This window comes from Cucurbita moschata, unplaced genomic scaffold (genome assembly GCF_002738365.1).
Source record: "Cucurbita moschata cultivar Rifu unplaced genomic scaffold, Cmos_1.0 Cmo_Scf00013, whole genome shotgun sequence".
NCBI lineage: Eukaryota > Viridiplantae > Streptophyta > Magnoliopsida > Cucurbitales > Cucurbitaceae > Cucurbita > Cucurbita moschata.
The window spans coordinates 3138126-3156429 of NW_019268529.1; the positions used below are offsets into that span (position 1 = coordinate 3138126).

General features: G+C 35.4%; 4 protein-coding genes across 4 annotated transcripts in view; 2 read left to right on the top strand and 2 right to left on the bottom strand.

Annotated features, from left to right (window-relative positions):
* Positions 1-3454: 3454 nt before the first annotated feature.
* LOC111451679 (extra-large guanine nucleotide-binding protein 1-like) lies at positions 3455-8652 on the bottom strand. The gene is made up of 8 exons (XM_023092180.1): positions 7084-8652; positions 6849-6986; positions 6656-6757; positions 6397-6567; positions 5228-5414; positions 4871-5112; positions 4313-4476; positions 3455-4226 (listed from the first exon to the last, which is right to left on the bottom strand). Exons 1-8 carry the CDS (start codon positions 8197-8199, stop codon positions 3638-3640), a joined length of 2709 nt encoding a protein of 902 aa, XP_022947948.1. The 5' UTR covers positions 8200-8652; the 3' UTR covers positions 3455-3637.
* A 2619-nt stretch (positions 8653-11271) lies between these two features.
* Positions 11272-13665, top strand: LOC111451846 (cold-regulated 413 plasma membrane protein 2-like). Its single transcript, XM_023092429.1, has 4 exons — positions 11272-11508; positions 11887-11994; positions 12081-12151; positions 13202-13665. Exons 1-4 carry the CDS (start codon positions 11333-11335, stop codon positions 13453-13455), a joined length of 609 nt encoding a protein of 202 aa, XP_022948197.1. The 5' UTR covers positions 11272-11332; the 3' UTR covers positions 13456-13665.
* Positions 13666-14653: 988 nt separating this feature from the next.
* LOC111451764 (mitochondrial import receptor subunit TOM6 homolog) lies at positions 14654-17270 on the top strand. Its single transcript, XM_023092303.1, has 2 exons — positions 14654-14940; positions 16903-17270. The coding sequence occupies exon 1, from the start codon at positions 14764-14766 to the stop codon at positions 14926-14928; it is 165 nt and encodes a 54-aa protein (XP_022948071.1). The 5' UTR covers positions 14654-14763; the 3' UTR covers positions 14929-14940; positions 16903-17270.
* A 356-nt stretch (positions 17271-17626) lies between these two features.
* LOC111451763 (probable NAD(P)H dehydrogenase (quinone) FQR1-like 1) overlaps positions 17627-18304 on the bottom strand; it is a 2244-nt gene continuing 1566 nt past the window's right edge. Inside the window, exon 2 of the mRNA XM_023092302.1 lies at positions 17627-18236. Coding sequence (XP_022948070.1) covers positions 18005-18236 — 232 coding nt within the window. The 3' untranslated portion in view covers positions 17627-18004. The remainder of the gene's footprint in view (positions 18237-18304) is intronic.

An 18304-nucleotide genomic window follows, 5' to 3' on the forward strand; every position in this document is an offset into this window, starting at 1 on the left:
TTTTTTTTTTTTTTTTTTTTTTTTTTTTTTTTTTTTTTTGTCGCTCGATCATATGAACTTCATGATTAATCGTGCTTTACTTTGAGCAATTTTATGTTGGATGACCTCCCGAGAATTTTACAGGTAAATGAAAACAAAACATGTTGGAAAGACTCGTGTTCGTGTCTAATTCAAATTTTTTTATTACGCATCGAGAAAAATACTTGTTTTTTCTTTGATAAAATGAAATATTGTTTATCTTATACTAGATAATATCTAAAAAGATATTTAAATATCAAATCAAAGAAAAGATATTTAAAAATAAATATTAAAAAAAATCCTCAATTATTCATTTGGGTCTTAATAATAACAACTTTATATTAAAAAAAATTATTTGAAACATTTAATTTCAAAGTACATGGGCCCCACCACAAAGCCACATCACCCCCCACCCTTATCATCTTCTCAACCCCTCAATCACTTCAAATAATGCAAAAATGGTCCCCACACCCATATTCCCTCTTTCTAAAAAAAAATTATAATATTTATTAAAGTTATTAAGATTAAATTAATAAAAATATTCTTAAACTAAAATAAATAAATATTTTACTATTAATTTTAAATAAAAATAATTAATATTTTCAAAAAGTTATTTTTCAACTTCTAAAAAAAATCAAAAATATTTTTACCATCCATTATCCCATCTAAAAAAAAATACTCTATCAGGTGTCACTTTCATCCCAAATCTTCCTTTAATTGGAACTCGACTCTTTTTTTTAGAGTTCTTTGTTCGACATTTTTTTGAGTATTCTATTGACATAGCTAAATTTAGAGCATGGCTCTAATATCATGTTAGATGAACATGACTCTCGATAGTGGTATGATATTGTCTGAGTATAAGCTCTGATGGTTTTGCTGTGCTTTCTAAGAGCCTCATTAGAATGGAGATAGTATTTTTTTATTATAAACTCATCGTCATTCCCTAAATTAACTGATGAGACAAAACAATTGGGATTTAATTTTAAAAGTGGGACCCATTTTTTATACTGTATATGATATTTTTCATTATAGAATATTCGAAGCTGAAATCGGATGTGCCATTGCAGCCCTGTTTTTGAGCAGCTGTCTGTCTATATAAATCTCCCCCCAACCATTGCTCCGAATCTCATTGCACAATCAAGAACAATTAAAGAAAAAGAAGAGGGAAAAAAATGGCAGCAATGGTAGAATCATGGATGAGCGAGCTGGGGAAATGGAAGAACAGAGTCGAAGCTCAAAAGAAGAAGCCATTGATGCCCAAATCCAAGCTTTGTCACCAGCGAGACCTCAAAGAATCCGAAAACAACCTTGTCATCTCTGCAGATTCCGATGACCGAGAAGCAACCTTGTCGGATTCCACCATTTGTTTGCTCATCGATCGCTTTGCTCCCTTGTGATGCGCCGCCGGAAAATGGGTTCCTCTGTTTTTCTCTGTTTTTCTCTGATCTGCTTGTGATATGATGAATATATATAGTGTGTGTAAATGATTTTATAATCGAATTACGGCCGGCGCCGGCGTTGGGTTTGGCCGTCGTCTCGCCGCCGTGTTGGGAAGAGGAGAGAGGAGGAGATGGTGGTGGTTCTTTAGTTTTTCCGGCCGGGAGCGGTGGCGGGATCGGATGGTTCTAGTTCTACTCTGGCTTTTTGTTGTTGGATTAGTCCCCCAAAGACCAAAACTTTAGTTACATGTACATATTTGTGTTAATAATTTTTAGTAAGATCCTATTTTTCTACTAATCTTTAGTACGAACCAACAAAATAGACAAGAGGGTCGGAGTTTTATGGAAGGAGAAGTGGAAGGAAAATACGCGTTAAGGAGGTCGAGAGTCGAGGCCGACTTGAGTAGTTTTTACCAAGAAACAAAATAAAACGGAACCAACTTTTGATATTATAAAAAAAGGAAATACCAACACAGGTCGAGACCAAAAATGAGTCGACCTCACTTAAGTTGAGATCAAGGACAAGGTCAAGGCTTGTTAACAAATCGTGGACGCCCACAGCTCATGGTTTTCTCAATTTGTTCGTTTCCCGAGGCATTAGAGTTCAACTACAAAAAAAAAAACACGTTGATGATTATAAGCTCCTAAGATGAGAATCGTACACCTCTATGAAGATTGAAATCGTTTCACCGTAGTCTCCGGTAATTTCTAAAATCTTATTATACTAAACTCTTTTTTAATGTGTGACATGCACTATATAAAAATATGTCACTAATATTTAAACGGTTCTAAGTTTTTGACTTTGATTTAAAATTAAAAATAGTAATTAATTAATTAATTATAAAAATGAAATAATAAATAATAAATAAATAAACTGAAAATGGTCTCCAGTTAATTGAGTGCCAGAGATGTCCTACTTACATGTCACATCACATGTGTCTCTAATTGCCTACGTGTTCTATATGTGTCGTATTCTGATTTGTCCAAATTTTGTGCATGCCACGTCATTGTTGCAATTACTCCCCAGTGGGTGCCAACTCACATCGGGGAGTTTGAAACGTGTCAATCTCTAATTGGATTCACAAGATCACCTAATCAATGTCTTATCCTTTCGTTTGTAAAAAGAATTATTTTTCTTTTTTTTTTTTTACATTTTTTTAAATATTTTTTAAGGTAAGCATATTCACCGACGGCCTAAACTAACAAAGTCAAACCATAAAGTTTAGGTCTGATTAAATATTTTTTTAGGTCGAGTCAGTCTTATCAACCCGAAAATAGAGTTATAACTTAACCCACCGAAAATAGAGTTATAACCTAACCTAGGTCGAGTCAGTCTTATCAACTCGCAAATAGAGTTATAACCTAACCCAACTCAGTTAACTCTACCATGCTTTTAAGATTATTACGTCTTATCAACGAGAAAATAGAGTTATAACCTAACTCAACTCAGTTAACCCTACCATACTTTTAAGATTATTACGAAGATTATTATTAACTAATCTTAAATCTTAGTGAAATGTTGTGACTGGTACAAATTAGGATAAGCATATTGTCAAGATTAAACAATGTAAAATTGATTAATTAAACTATTTTGGTTAATTTATTTAAAATTAATAGCTTTTAGAATAATATTATCTAAGACATTTTTACTTGGTTAAATATATAAGTTAAATTCAATAAATAAATTTAGTGAGGATAGCAAGTTATGGATAATTAAATAAATAATTGATAACATTAATTTTAAATTGGATAGCTTTTTATTAATATTATTTTCACACTTTAGTAAATACTTCAAAAATATATGCATGAACAATTAAATATTTATCCTATGAAATAATTGTTGAAAGAAAATTACTTTAATTAAATAATTAATATGAAAGTATCTATTATTTATTAGAAATTTCAAATTTACCAACAGAATATACTTTAACATAAGACCTAATAAATCTATTTTCTATAAAATTCAGTCGTAACGAAGTCTACAAATCTAGACGATCAATCTAAACAAAATAATATATGTCAATTATTGCTGAGTTACATGTCGGTTTAGATATTACTAAAATCTATACATTTTAATTCTTCAGCTTTTTTTTAATAAAAATATAAAAAATTTACAGAGGACTAATAATTTGTGTTACACTAATTTATTATGAAGGAAATAATCAATTAAATTTGAATACCTATAAAAAGCTGCTTGCATCAGCACTGGCCGTTGAAATTTCAGTAATGCTGATGTTAGGCTTGTCTACTTCCCATTTGATTATCTCCCTTGCATATCTGAGAGCTGCATTCACATTTTCAGGTTCCATCCCTGTAGTTTGTGAAACAAACAGCTTTTTGTCTGTTAGAGAATAGAACAATCTCTTGAATTTCACCGCTACGTACTGAAACGCTCGTTGAGCCAACGACGGGTTTGTGGTGCTGCTGCTGCTGCTTCTTCCGGTTGAATTTGGCGTGATCATTGGATTGAAGTCGTCGAACCACTCGCATTGCGAAAGAGGAACTTGGATGATTTTTTCTTCGAAGAGATCGAACTTGTTGAGTATGAGAAGGAAGTTCTTCCCACTCAATGCTCGATCGGTCACGATCCTTTCGAAGAGTTGTTTGCTTGCGATCATCCGATTGACTAAAACTCCATTGTCATCTTCGTCGAATTCGTCGTAATCGACCAGAGCAACACAAAACAGGATAATGCTCATGTCTTCAAACATGTCCAACAGTTTGCAGTTCTCTCCCAGGGTACTGGGATGGACTCGAATCAACTGGTACCTGAAAATTACAAGGCATGAAGTTCTTTAGAAGATGACTTCATATAAATGGCTAACAAAAATCCATAAAGAACTTCAAATAGCAACCTTATTGACGAGTCATGCTGATAAGGTGGATCGAGAAGGGAGTCTTGTCGTGACTCGGGGAACGAGAACTCCATGTCACTGAGGCTCTTACATGAGGAGATTCCCTCGGCATACAAGATATCATTGTCAGAAGGGTCATAGTCTTCACTTGAAATGTCAACAGCCTGCGTTCATAAAGAATGATGATCGAAAATCATGATCTAGTCCAGTATTCACAAGCAAGATATCAGGGGAAAAGTCATGGCTTAAAAGATGTGATAAATTTACATTATCTCATATGGGTCACTAAACTTTGAATGTTGTATTTATTTGATTGTTCTAATACTTGAAAAAAAATTCTAAGTTCCTAATAATGTTATGTTAACTTCGTCGATGCCTAAACTTGTTTAAATTTAACTAGTCAATTGAAATTATACAACCAACACGTCATGTAACTGTTAAACTGATATCATTAAACTTTCAAGTTGATGTGATTTGTATTCAAGATGGCCGAGGAAGACAAAGAGAAAACAGTATTTGTCAACATATCAGATAGAAGGGTACGTTCTGTAAACTCACCCGATCAAGGAAATAAGTTGAAACTCTTGGGAGCATTTCTAGTTCGTTCCTTCTACTGTATGTGGCTTGAAACGCTTCGTCCTTCAACAACTCTTCCACTGATTGGGCGTACACACGGGTAGCTGCTGGGAATGTTGTCTCAAAGTAACCTGACACTACGACTTGAAGAAGCCAGTCGGCGAACACTTTCAGCTTAGGGCCAAAGGAATAGATGGTTTTACGCTCAAACTGAACGTCATTCCCTGTAACCACAGAACAGTTCCATACTATACACATTAATCATCTGACTAATGTAGTTAGGATGATATCACAATCTATTGTCAGGGAAAACCATCTAAATTTTGAATTACAACATACCTGAAGCTGATGAGGTAGACGGATCATTCACAGGTTGTTTATTCTTCTCATCCATCAAAACCTCTTCTTCAAAACGTTCCCGACCTTCCAGTAGTATACTAATATACCAATACAATTTTCTTTGAATCAGGAACTTAATGGCTTGACGCTCGTCATCAGAGAAAGGAACTTTATATATTTGCTTGGCCTAAATTGAAGAAGTGATTAATGTTCAGAAAGCATATAGGATAAACATTTCTATATCCACATTATTTGTAGTGCACCAAGGACAGGGAGGTTGAGATATTGGGTGAAGGCAAGCTGAAAGTGGTGTAATTCAAGAACAAGAATGTTAGGAATCATGGATCTCCACAATGGTATGATATTGCCCACTTTGAGCATAAGCTCTCATGACTTTGCTTTTGGTTTTCCCAAAAAGCCTCGTACGAATGGACATAGTATTTCTTACTAATAAATTCATGATCAACCCCTTAATTAGCCGATGTGGAACTCCTCTCCCAACAATCCTCAACAAAGAATCTCAACTACAACAAAGAAGGAATCTCTCTTGCACAATAATGGTTAAGGATTGTCGGACATATTCTTGGGATAAGAAAACAAGAACATGGCAGATTTCATTATGCAGATTTTACTATCCTATATTAATATTGAATTAAAAAATCTGTGCAAAGCCTGTTCCCAAAAGTTCGCATTTCATGAGGCAGGCGCCACTGGAATGCACCTTAACGGATAGTTCAAAATACACAAGCTTGAATAAAAACATTTTAACTTCACACATTCGACTAGGTAGTTGACACAACATATAAATTACACACGAGAAGCAAATCATATACTGGTATATAGTTTTCGCCCGCTTACTCAACATACGACTTTTTCAGACAAATCATTGAACTTTATTTATGAACTGAAACTATTTATCGAAACTCTGATCGAACAAGAAGAAAATTAATATTAAGATTAACATCATAAATAATAAGAATGTCAGCACAATCACAGGTAAAAGTCACTGAAGCATAAAATGCAATAATACTACTGAAACCTACCAGAATTAGTCTTGGACAGTTTTTTTTTTAAATGTATGTATAGCCAAAAATGGATCACACCTAAGATCGGGTCAAATTATAATTGTTCAAGTTGATTCTACAGTAATAAGATCAGCTAAGCTTTACCTGCTTGAATATGGTACTCGTGCCAGATTGGTCATGGCCAACAAGTAGAAGTTTATGAAGCATTTTCGGCTCAGGAGAAGAACTAGCTTTATCCACCTTTTCCTCTCCAGAATGAACAGAACTAGAAGGAATAGGTAAATTAAAAACGGCACATGCAAGCTTCGTTGTAGGCTGCAAAAAAAAAGTGCATTTATTATTCTCGGGAGTTGGATAAATAAGATAGAGCACAAGAAAGTAAACAATATCGCATAAAGTTTACCTTGTCCCATATTTTCCCTCCATTGTTCATTCCCTCTTCCTGATATGATCCATCTGCGCTAACCCAATAAGAAGGTCTTCCTTCACAAGGTACTCCAGCCAGCTGCAAGCAACATGATCTCATTTGTGTTATATGCACGTTCTTGTAATTAAATAAAGCTAAACAAAATATGAACACTGGGTGAATTACCCACCTTCAATATCCGCAGCTCTTTTTTCGTGATCTCTCGATTGTTGATGCAAACATTTGTATTGCCATTGCTAGCATCCCTCTTAATGCGGCCTCCTACCTCTAGATGGGTGCTAACTATCTGACACGGTCCACGTCCTTCCTGTTCGGTTAAAAACAGAATAAGAAGCTTGTTGTGGTGCAAAACACTTCTTTTACATGCCCAAAAGATAAAATGAAAGCAATCAAAGAGAAAGGACCTTTCCCCAGAAGCCCGATTCTTTGTCATACCAATATCGTCCTGGTTTTAGATTCTTTGGTGGCTTTTGGCAACTTCGCAGCATAAGCAGTTCCTGTCGACTTAAAGGATGGTCATTGATATAAACAAGTCTTGCAGGTATCTGATTTATTTCACACTCTTTTTCCCGAGTCAGAGTGTTCTTAACTTCCAAGTCAGTAAACAGCCTCTTGAGCACTTTAGTGCACTTACCCAGGTTGTTTCTTCTTGATTCATCAATCCTGAACCCAATACAAGTGATACACTTTCTTCCTTCTGGCATTGATCCCATTGCCCTAATTACACAGGCAATACAATATTTGGCTCCGCAGACAATACACTCTTCCTTTTCAGTGAAACGGTTTCCTTTAAGGCAGTAGTAGCACGATCCTTTCTTCCCCTTCCTTTCAGCTCTTGGCATGTCATGGATACTTTCAGCATCAGATTGACTCGATTCTGCCTCGTCAGAAATCGTGCTGCTCGAATGGGGATCCAGAAAAGTAACAGCTGATGGCTTCCTACCATGCCAAGGCTGGATTTCATTTTCAACTTCCTCTCCCCCTCTTACAGCAAAAATCCCAGAAGACGAGCTCAAACCTGATTCTGCCGATTCTGAATCACTCGAATTCGTGTAACCTTGAAAATCCTCTTCATTCTTAATTTCCAGTGATTCTAACCCGCCTTCTAATCTTCCCTTTAGCTTATTGAAATTCTCAAGTTCACCAGAACTTTCAATGATATCACATTTATCTTTCCCATTATCTTTCTTATTGGCATCAAGGCAAACAGGCCCATCTTCCTGGATTTCAGAGGTTGAAGAAATCACTAAATTGGCTTTCAAACTTGAGCTCCTACTAAATCTACCAACGATGGGTTGTATAACTGGAAGCGTTGATACATCATCCCTGAACTGAGACGATGAAACAACAACAGAAGCAGTTGGAATATAATCGATATTGATAGGAACTGCACGGGGAATGTCGTAATTGATTCCAGGACCTGTATACTCAATTGCAAAAGAATATTCAGGGTTAAAATCCTCATTACCAACCGAAGAAGAAGGCTTCTCATGAAAAAACTTCTTCAGAAGCCCATCCATATCTCGCCGATTAAACAACACAAGTCAAACACAGAGCCAATGATTCTAACAATCACATCCCACAACTCATCAAGCAAGAACAATTACCCAAACCCCCAAAAACAGAAAAAACAATCAACGAATCAACGAATCAACGAATCATCGAATCCAAATCAATTTCTCCATGTGAACTGCGAAAAAATCACGCAGAGGAGAAAGAAACTCCAATGGAAATGATCCAGAAGTTGCAATTCTCCAGTTAGTGGGAACCCATAATCAAGAAAGTCGATTAGGAAGACTTTTAGACAGTGGGGCTCATGGAAAATGAGTCTCCAAACACGAATGCTATAATACTCAGTCAACACAAAGACTGCAAAGAAGACTTTGATTACTCAAAATAGTGTCCCATGGTGGAAATCAACGCGTTGGAGTAGATCGAAGAAAAACCAACAGAAAGAGACAGAAAAAGGAAATTTCCGAAGGTCATGGCCAGTGGTAGGTCTTAGCCATTATTATAATCATTCTATGTATACAATACGTCAAATTTGAAAAGGATTTTTCGAGTATTACCAGTTCTTTCTTCCACGATCGCGTCCCCACTTGCATTTATTTATAACTCGATTTGAAAGGCGATTTTGAACATTCTGCAAGAGAAAACTGTGCCCTGGCTGAGTCGTGTTGAACAAGAAATGATCGAACAGGCTAGGGCCATGGAGAAACTGTACCGAATTTCCCATTCTTGAGATCTCGCTCTCGAAATTGATTCTCCTTCTCTTCGTTTTCAGCGAATTTATTGTGCTTGCTGATTCTGCTTCAAGTTTGGTTCTTAAATGAATTTCTGTTAAGTACAGATGTCTATAATTGCCCTCAATTATAAATATATTAAAAAAAAAATCATGAAAATATTTTAATTACAAATTTATATATTTTTTTAATAAACTTAAATTTTTATAATTAAGATTAAATCATAGTAATTAAGAAAATGTTTCTCAAAAAGAAATAATTAGTATAAATCATATTTAAATCGATTCTGGACAAGTTAGACCTTTGATAATTGTGTTGCGGTGGAGATGGAGAAAACTTCTTCGGGCTAATTCTAATTTCAAAAAAAAAAAAAAAAATCTCATTAAATTGGCTAGGAATGACCAGGTGTCATGGCAAGTGCTTCGTTAAAATCCTAAACCGTAAACAAAATTGGTCCCTTAGTAGAATGGAAAGGGACTATCAAAAGATAACGAGTGACGTCGAAACATCGGAGTATACTTGCTCGTGAGCTGCCAACTACCAATTTAGCAACGATATTAGCACAAAAAGATCGATATTTCACTTGCTGGTCGTTCACGTTCGCCCGTCGACCAAAATCGTGTTTGTTCATTAATTTTTTATTTTTTTATTTTACTCTAATTTGAGAAAAAAATTTAAATAGATTAAAATATATTTAAAGCACTTTCAAAGAGAGTATTTAACTATTTAAAAAAATAATAATGTGTCTTTAATTCTTAAGGAACTATTTTTAAATTAAAAAAAATAAATTAATAAAATAAAAAAATAATGGCCATTAATGCCATGATTAGTTCTTAATTATTATTATCTTTTAATGATCACTATTATTAACTCAAAGACTTTATATTTGGCTTAATGATTACAAATATGAATACAGTCCCATTGAATGGGCAATTGGGTAAATACATTTTCTTATTAAAAAAATTATTTATTTATTTTTCTGTTTTCACACTAAATTTCAATAAAACTTATTAAATTAATATTAGCAATTAGTTTTTTTTTTTTTTTTTATTTTAAATTTGTTTCTAAAATTATTAAAACCATAGAGGTTAACAATTTAATTTCCGGAATTTTTTTTTTTAAATTATTGTTTGAAAATAATTATAGCCACCATTTTCAAGTGATTAAAATTTAAAATTCACCCAGGTCAATATCCTTGCTGATACACCGTCTCGTGTCTATCCCCTTCGAACGTTCTCATTATCACTCGTTCATTTTTCTAATCGATGTGGGACCACCACCAAATCTACTTCCTTCAGGGCCCAACGTCCTTATTGGCACACCGCCTCGTGTCTACCTTCTTTAGGGAACAGCCTCCTCAGGACCTAACGTCCTCGTCCTCGTTGGCACTCGTTCTTTTCTTCTATCAATGTGGGAATACCACAAAATCTACCCTCTTTGGGGCCCAGCGTCCTTACTGGCACATCGCCTCGTTTCTACCCCCTTCGGAAAATAGCCTCCCATCGCCTGGTGTCTGGCTCCAAATCCACTTCATTTGTGGCCTAGTGTCCTTATTGGCACACCACTCGTGTCTACCCCCTTCAAGGAACAACCTCCTCATGGTCCAACATCTTCGTACTTGTTGGCACTTGTTCTTTTATCCAATTAATGTGGGACCACCACCAAATCCATCTTTTTTGGGGTCAGCATCCTTACTGGCACATCACCTCGTGTCTACCCCCTTCAGGAAACAGCCTCCCATTACCAAGTATCTAGCTTTGATACTATTTGTAACGACCTAGGCCCACCACCGTCAGTAGATATTGTTCTCTTTAGGCTTTCCCTCAAGGCTTTAAAACACGTCTGCTATAGAAAGTTTTCTACACCCATATAAAGAGTGTTTTGTTCTCATCTCCAACCCGTAGGATATAAAATGATTATCAAACCAACACAAAATAATATTTTTTTAGGAACCAAAAACTATAAACTAAATATTGAAATGATTATCAAACGAATTTTATAAAGCAAAATAATATTTTTTTAAAAAATAGAAAACCCTTTATAAAACAAAATAAAAATAATAGATAAATGATAGACGTGGACAAGAACTAATTTGCCACGTGTAATTTAAAAATAGGTGAATTATATTATAACATATAATGTTTACAAGTCATCAGAGATTAAAGGGCGGGAAGGAATTTTAGTTTCACAAGTCATATACTTAATTTGTAACCATAAAAATAAAATAAAATAAGAAAAATCGAGAAGGCCACGTGGCTGACAGATCACATAATTAAAAAATTGGTCCACGTGGCATCTTCCAATCAAAAGCGTATTTGTCTGTCTCTCTGCTCTGCTCTTCTTCTTCTTCTTCTTCTTCTTATACTTCTGTAATTTCATCAGATCGGAAGATCAAAGCGGCCGTACTGAAATGGTGAAACCGAGCTACTTGAAAATGTTGACGGATTCTGACGTTTCCGATCTTATCTCCTCTGATCTTCGGGAACTTCGTAACGCTGGTAAAAAGCTTGCTACACACGTCGTTAAGCTTAGTGCTGTGGGTTTTGGCGCTACTTTCCTCCAATGGATTGCTTCCTTTGCTGCTATGTATGTTTCTCTCTCTCATATGGCTTTATTCCTGCTTCATTTAGCGATGTTGTTGTTTGTGGTTCGTTGCTGACGGTTGATTGTTTTAGAGGAAATTTTAGTTGTGAGAGGCTTCTGTTTCGAGGAATAGTTTGTGTTTAGGGATCGATTTTCTGTTTAACTGAAGTGATTCGTTTCTTCAATTAGATATTGAACTGATTGAGGAATATGAGAAGGATTTAGTTAGGGAAATGATTACTGTAACCAAATGTTCGTTTTCGTTTTGATATCTGCTTGATCTTCTTTTAGGTTTTTCTGGATCATTTCGATTCGACTTCGATTCCTTTCTGTTCTTATTATTGTACACTTTTGCAACTTGAATTTTTTTTGTGAGTGCAGTTACTTGCTGATTTTGGATCGAACGAACTGGAAGACGAATATACTTACCTCATTGTTGATTCCGTACATTTTCTTTAGTCTTCCTGATTTGATTTTCGGTTTTCTCAGGTGATCATCTCTATAGCAATTGGCTCCGAATGAAGCTCCCGGAATTACGCTTCTGTCGTCTCTAACTAAATTGCTTTCTCTTGCAGGGGAGAGGTCGGAAAGTGGATCGCCGCCATTGCTGTAGTGCTGCGTCTCTTCTTCCCACGACGATTCCCAGGTAGTTTTCAGGACTCGACTTGATTACAGAAATTACAGAATTCAGTTTCAGTTTATGAACTACAAAATATTCTGGATGATGAGTTTCTTGAAATAGATTTAGAGCCATCAGTAGTTTTGATTACTCTCTTCTTCCTTCTGTTTCATTTTGGATGACTGCCACAATGACTAGTTTTATATTCTCCTTTTCATTTCTTGCTAAGAACTATTGAAATCTTAACAATGAAGAAGAATCATTATCAAACTGTTTAACATCTTTGAGCCTGTAAAAAGTTAGATAGATCTTAAAGCATCAAAATGATCAAAAAGTTTAGTTGAAGTATACTACCATTAGGTATTTAACATACCTTCGAACTTTTTGTAAGGAATCCTTCCCAACAATCCTCAATAATCCTCCCCTCGAACAAAGTACATTATAGAGGCTTCCCTGATGCTTATGGAGCTCTCGAAAAGCCTCTCTTTAATCGAGGCTCGATTCCTTCTCTAGAGTCATCGAACAAAATACACCATTTGTTCGACACTTGAGTTACTTTTGACTGCATCTCCGAGGCTCACAGATTCTTTATTCGACATTTGAGGATTCTATTGACATGGCTAAATTGAGAGTATAACTTTGATACTATGTTAGGAATCACAGATTTACATAATGGTATGATATTGTCCACTTTGAGCATAAGCTTTGATGGTCTTGCTTTGGGCTTCTTTAAAAGGCCTCATACCAATGGAGATATATTCCGTACTTATAAACCGATGATCATTCCCTACATTAGCAAATGAGGGACTCCTTCCCAACAATCGGCAGCACTTTCACACTTGCATTCCAGTTTCGAAGGTAATATGATTTGCTTAGTTTGAAGGAACAAACAACATCCCAAACCTCATCCATAATCAAATATCCTCCAATCTAATAGCTTAAGCTTTCAGTAAATAGAAATTTCACATCATGTTGAAGTATAGTATGTCCTGTCTAGTTTGCAAGCTTAAGAGCCAAAAGAATTAGATGTCAAAACTGAATTATTGCACTCCCTTCTCTCATTGCCTGGAAATACAGATTGGCTTGAATTGCCTGGCGCTTTGATACTTCTAATTGTGGTGGCTCCGGGGTTATTTGCGAGCACCATAAGGGGCGACGCCATCGGAGAAGTGATATGTCTGATAATATCATGCTATTTGCTGCAAGAACACATCAGAGCCTCTGGTGGATTCAGAAACTCCTTCACCAAAGCCAATGGCATTTCAAACACCATTGGCATTGTCCTTCTCTTTGTTTTTCCTGTCTGGGCTCTGTTACTTCGCGTGCTTTGATTGTTCCCAAATGCAACTACGCATTGTCTTTGTATTTGTGTTGGGAATGTGAGCTGTGAGCTGTGAGCTGTTAGATTTGTTTTAAAAGTTGTTCCAAGTTTTTTCTTTTGCCAATTGGGTGTTGCATTTTAGGTTGCATCAGTGTAAAGTTTATTGTAAAAAGTTCGTCCGTAATCCGTATAGAAAATAAAAATTATTCAATATGACTGTCACCCTTTACACGGTTGGATGTATTTTATATAGATTTTTTTTTCTCAGATCTAACGGTCTAGAAAGGAATTATGAGTAAATTAATCATCATAGTACCAGTTGGTCTATAATAATCTCACTTAAACCATTTTTAAACGAGAAAATCTTATTTTAAGATATTAAACTAATTTAAATTAATTAGCATATATGTGTATATAGAAAAGGTAATTCACTTATATAAAAAAAAATTAGGTTTCAAAAGATAAATATTTGTGTTGGTGTCGAAGCTTCTCGGGTGGTCTTAGAACAATGGTGAGCAATGTGACCTATGGAAACTTATAAGAGAAGAATTCGAGCATTGGTATGGTGTTGTGTCTAATACACTTTAATATATTATAGTAAAGAGTTGAGTGTCACAATCATACTACGAAGAAAGTAAAGAGTTGAGTGTCACATCATCTAACACACCAAAAAGACGTGCATTGAATTCAAGCTGAGGTATAAGCAAGAGGGAGGTAACCATGTCAACACGAGAGACAAAGATATATTTTATAAGGGGTTGGGCAGGGCTTCATGCCTTAACTTTAAAAATCGGGGTTTTGGAAGGAATTTTGGGTATGCGACTCTAAAGTTAAGTCTACCGATATGAAAGATGAAAACTCACAAAATATTGTGTCAATCGGACACAGATGAAAGCTCCACAACGACATATGACCATTTGTCAAAATTACATCTACACAGGAAAATGCTACCAAATGGAAAGCCAAGATTTAGAAAAAGAATGAAAATAATAATTTAAGATTTTGTATTAATTTTTATTTGGAGAAAATAATAATTTAATTTAATAAAAAATTTAATTTAAAATTGTGTATTTAGTACATCGGTTAATTTAAAAAAAAATAATAATAAATTTAAGAGTATAAAGATTAATTTTTAAAATTTTATAGGGCAAATAAATATAGGGTTAAATTGGTAATTTAGTATAAATAAATAAAAAGTGGTGAAAATAAAGCCTACTGGCTCGGCCTTAAACCCACACAACAAATACCCAAATTTCAGTCTAGGGTTTTTTCGTCGACTTCCGATCATCCCTCTGTTCGGCTTACGAGAAAGCGAAAAATGTTTCCCGGAATGTTTATGCGTAAGCCCGACAAGGCTGCTGCTCTCAAGCAGCTCCGATCTCACGTTGCTATGTTCGGCGTATGGGTTGCTGTAATTCGAGTTACCCCCTATGTTCTACACTACCTTTCCGACGAGAAAGAAGAACTCAAGCTCGACTTTTAGGTCATCTCTGAGGTATTTCGAGTCTATTGGATTAAGGTCTAGATTTCTCTTTACTGTCTAATGTTTCACTATTGAGAAACGATGCGATTGCATCCCAATTTTGACATCTAGTTTATTTCCTGATCTATTTACTATGTGCGTATCATTCCTTGGAAGTTTGTTCGAATAAGAAAAAATATTGTTTCGAAATAGATCTGTTCTTGTTCGATTCGGCGTTTGAATGAACGATTTCTCTGCTTCATGTTTATACTGCCGTTTTCTGTAGTTTTTTGAATTTTTTTGTTGTTAATTCTACACATCGGTTGATTTTGTAAACTTAGCCTCTTAGCAGGTTCTGTATGTTAAATATTGATGTATCTGTGGTTTTACTTATTCATTTGTTTTGAATTATTTGCAATGTTTTCTTTGCTATTTAGCTAAAGACACTGAGAACCATGTTGAACTAATTATACCCGAAGTATTTGGAACAAAATAAGTGATTGTGCTGCATTGATCATGTTTCGTTTTGCTAATTGCTGTTTTGGTTTGAATATTACATTTAATTTAAAATCTATGTTCCTCTCTGTCGCTTGACCTCTCTCGAAATGCTTTTAAAAGGGTGCCATAAGTTTATACCCTCTTACTGAATATGAGCATATGGCTTTCCTGATATTCTGAAGAATTTAGAGATCGAAGAAGATTTCATAACTTGATTCCTGCTCAGTGCATTATTAGAAGTTGTTCATCAACAATAACATAGTCGATAGGGGTACTTTTGAAGTCAATCAAATGCACAATGCCTTCACCGAAACTCACACTCACAACCCATACTGTTGAGATTCGAGCCTGCAACATGTAGAATGGTTGAATTTTTGCCAACCAAATGAGCTAAACTGTTTCGGTAGGGATACTCGAATGCAATGAGGTTTGAAGAAAAATTATATGAGTATGCTAAGGAATCCAAGATTTCTTTGCATTTGATAATACCTTCCTGTGGAGGATCTGCTGACTGCTATGAGATGGGAGTTGTAATGGTCTAAGCCCGCCGCTAGCAGATATTGTCCTCTTTAGGCTTTCCCTTCTAGGCTTCCCCTCGAGGTTTTTAAAATGCGTCTGCTAAGGAGAGGTTTCCACACCCTTATATAGAATGCTTCATTCTCCTCCCCAATCGATGTGGGATCTCACAGGAATGGGAAAATTTAACAAGTTTTAGTTGATAGGTTTTCTGCTTGAAAATGAAATTATATGCAATATATTTAATCGATTCACCTTCTGGTTGGTAGGAAATTAAACCACCTCTATGCTTCATTCCAATGTGATTGATTTAGGTTTCAGTTCCTTTTCTCTGGTGATACTGATATCTCCTAATGATTTATGTTTGCTGAATCCAATAGATATTTTTCTTTGCCCGTCACTCCTCCCTGACTATCACTTACAAAAAAGCATCATTGCTGCTTATGGTTACTCCATGTGCTTATCAAATGGAACATGGCCCTGTTAATCTTGAAGCCAAGCCTGGGCTTGCAGTAATTTGCTTGACCACTCTCTACTCTCTCCTATTCTCTCTATAACAGCCCAAACCCACCGCTAGCAATATTGTCTTCTTTGGACTTTCCCTTCAAGGGCTTTCCTCAAGGTTTTAGAACGCGTCTACTAGGTAGAGATTTCGTTTCCCTCTCCAACATGGGATCTCACATCCACATTCCTCCATTTCTTTCTTTAATTTGGTCAACCCGTAACTGTTTTTCTTCCTAATTAGTTAGCTGAGGTTAGCTTTGTTTATTTGTATTGCTGTTATATAGCTCACTTTTTCAAGACAATAAATTGAGGTTAGTTGTGTTTCTTCATATGGCGGGTTATATATATAGCTCACTATGCTCAGCTTCCTTCCACTTCTAGTTATTGATAACCTTAACTTTGTGCTACATGCCTATGAGTATCTATATTCAGATTTGCACAAATCACTTACCAATCGTTCCTTCATTCTTCGTGCAGTTTTGATTGGACCATGGGGTGAAGGCTTTCCAAATCGTAACTTTCTTTCTTCCATTGATTCATTAGGGAAAAGGGGGACGGAGAGGCTTTTTCATCTTTTTCATTATTTTTCAATTTTGCTCTTTCTATTGGATCATAGGCTGGTTATTATCATGTGATGAGACTTGAAATCGTTTCATAAAATCTCAGGTTGGCTTTGTAGAATGTGTTAATTTAAGATGTCTGATGACACTGTTCTTTTTTGCAGCTTTAAGTTATTAGCCTCAATTAATTCTATTTTAAACTCTCATTAGGAATGTATGATTATTTATGTAGATCGCATGAACATATCCTTTAATTAACCTTATAAAGCTAGCTCTAAGTTGTAACCAATTCATGTCACGTAGATTTCCAATCGACTGTTTTTCAGTTAATATTTATCTTCAGTATATGAAATGTGGTATGTCATTTTGTTTAATCATTCATATGTGATTTTTGTTAGATGTGCTAAATTTTGTGCCTTTGATCAAGAGCTTATTACAAATTTCAATTTCTTTCATATATATATATATATATATAGGGAGAGAGGTTGATAGGTTTTGTAGACGGTCTAGGTCTTTATAGAGTCTTTTAGTTCTCTATAGCTTGGGTCGACTAGCCTGCTACAAAGTAAGTGCAGCTAGCATGAGACTAATATGGATCGGTTTATCCATGTATTTGGATTGAGGATTTAATCTTAATGTTTTTCGTGATTAGACAATATAAGAATGATTAAGTATGACACATAAATCGAATTGTTTCGTAAATTATTGGTAATGATGACATAGAAGGGGTATGCCACTAATCGAGGTGGAGATGAACAAGCTGAGGGTTAGCTCGGGGAAAAGAAACGTTCCAGGTTAGTGCACCAATAAATTTACATTCAAATGTCTAAAAGAATAAAAAAGAATAGGCTAAATTACATTTTTAATTCCTGTGCCATTCGATTAAAGCTTACCGAATTTCTTCCTAAGCTCTAATTCAAAAGACAAACACCAACGGTGATGATAGAGAGGACGTGAAGTTGAGACGTTTTAAAGCGTCGAGACTAAACGAGTAACGGACCGAGGAGGAGAAGGGTTAGTCAAGAGCGGGGGAGAGATCTTTTAAGTAAGGTAGCCATGTACTTGCCTTGATGATGAGCAAGATGAAGCTCAGTGGAAGATGGAGGTCTTGAGCCATCACCAGAGAGAACCCCAGCCCCATAAGGGGACCCTCCTCTAATGGTGTCTAGATTCGTCATTTCACTCCCAAATGTATAACCTATTGGAACATATACCATTCCATGGTGTGCTAGAAGACTCACTGCTGTTAAACTGCACACACACAAAAAAAAAAAAAAAAAAAAAAAAAAAAAAAAAAAAAAAAAAAAAAAAAAAAAACC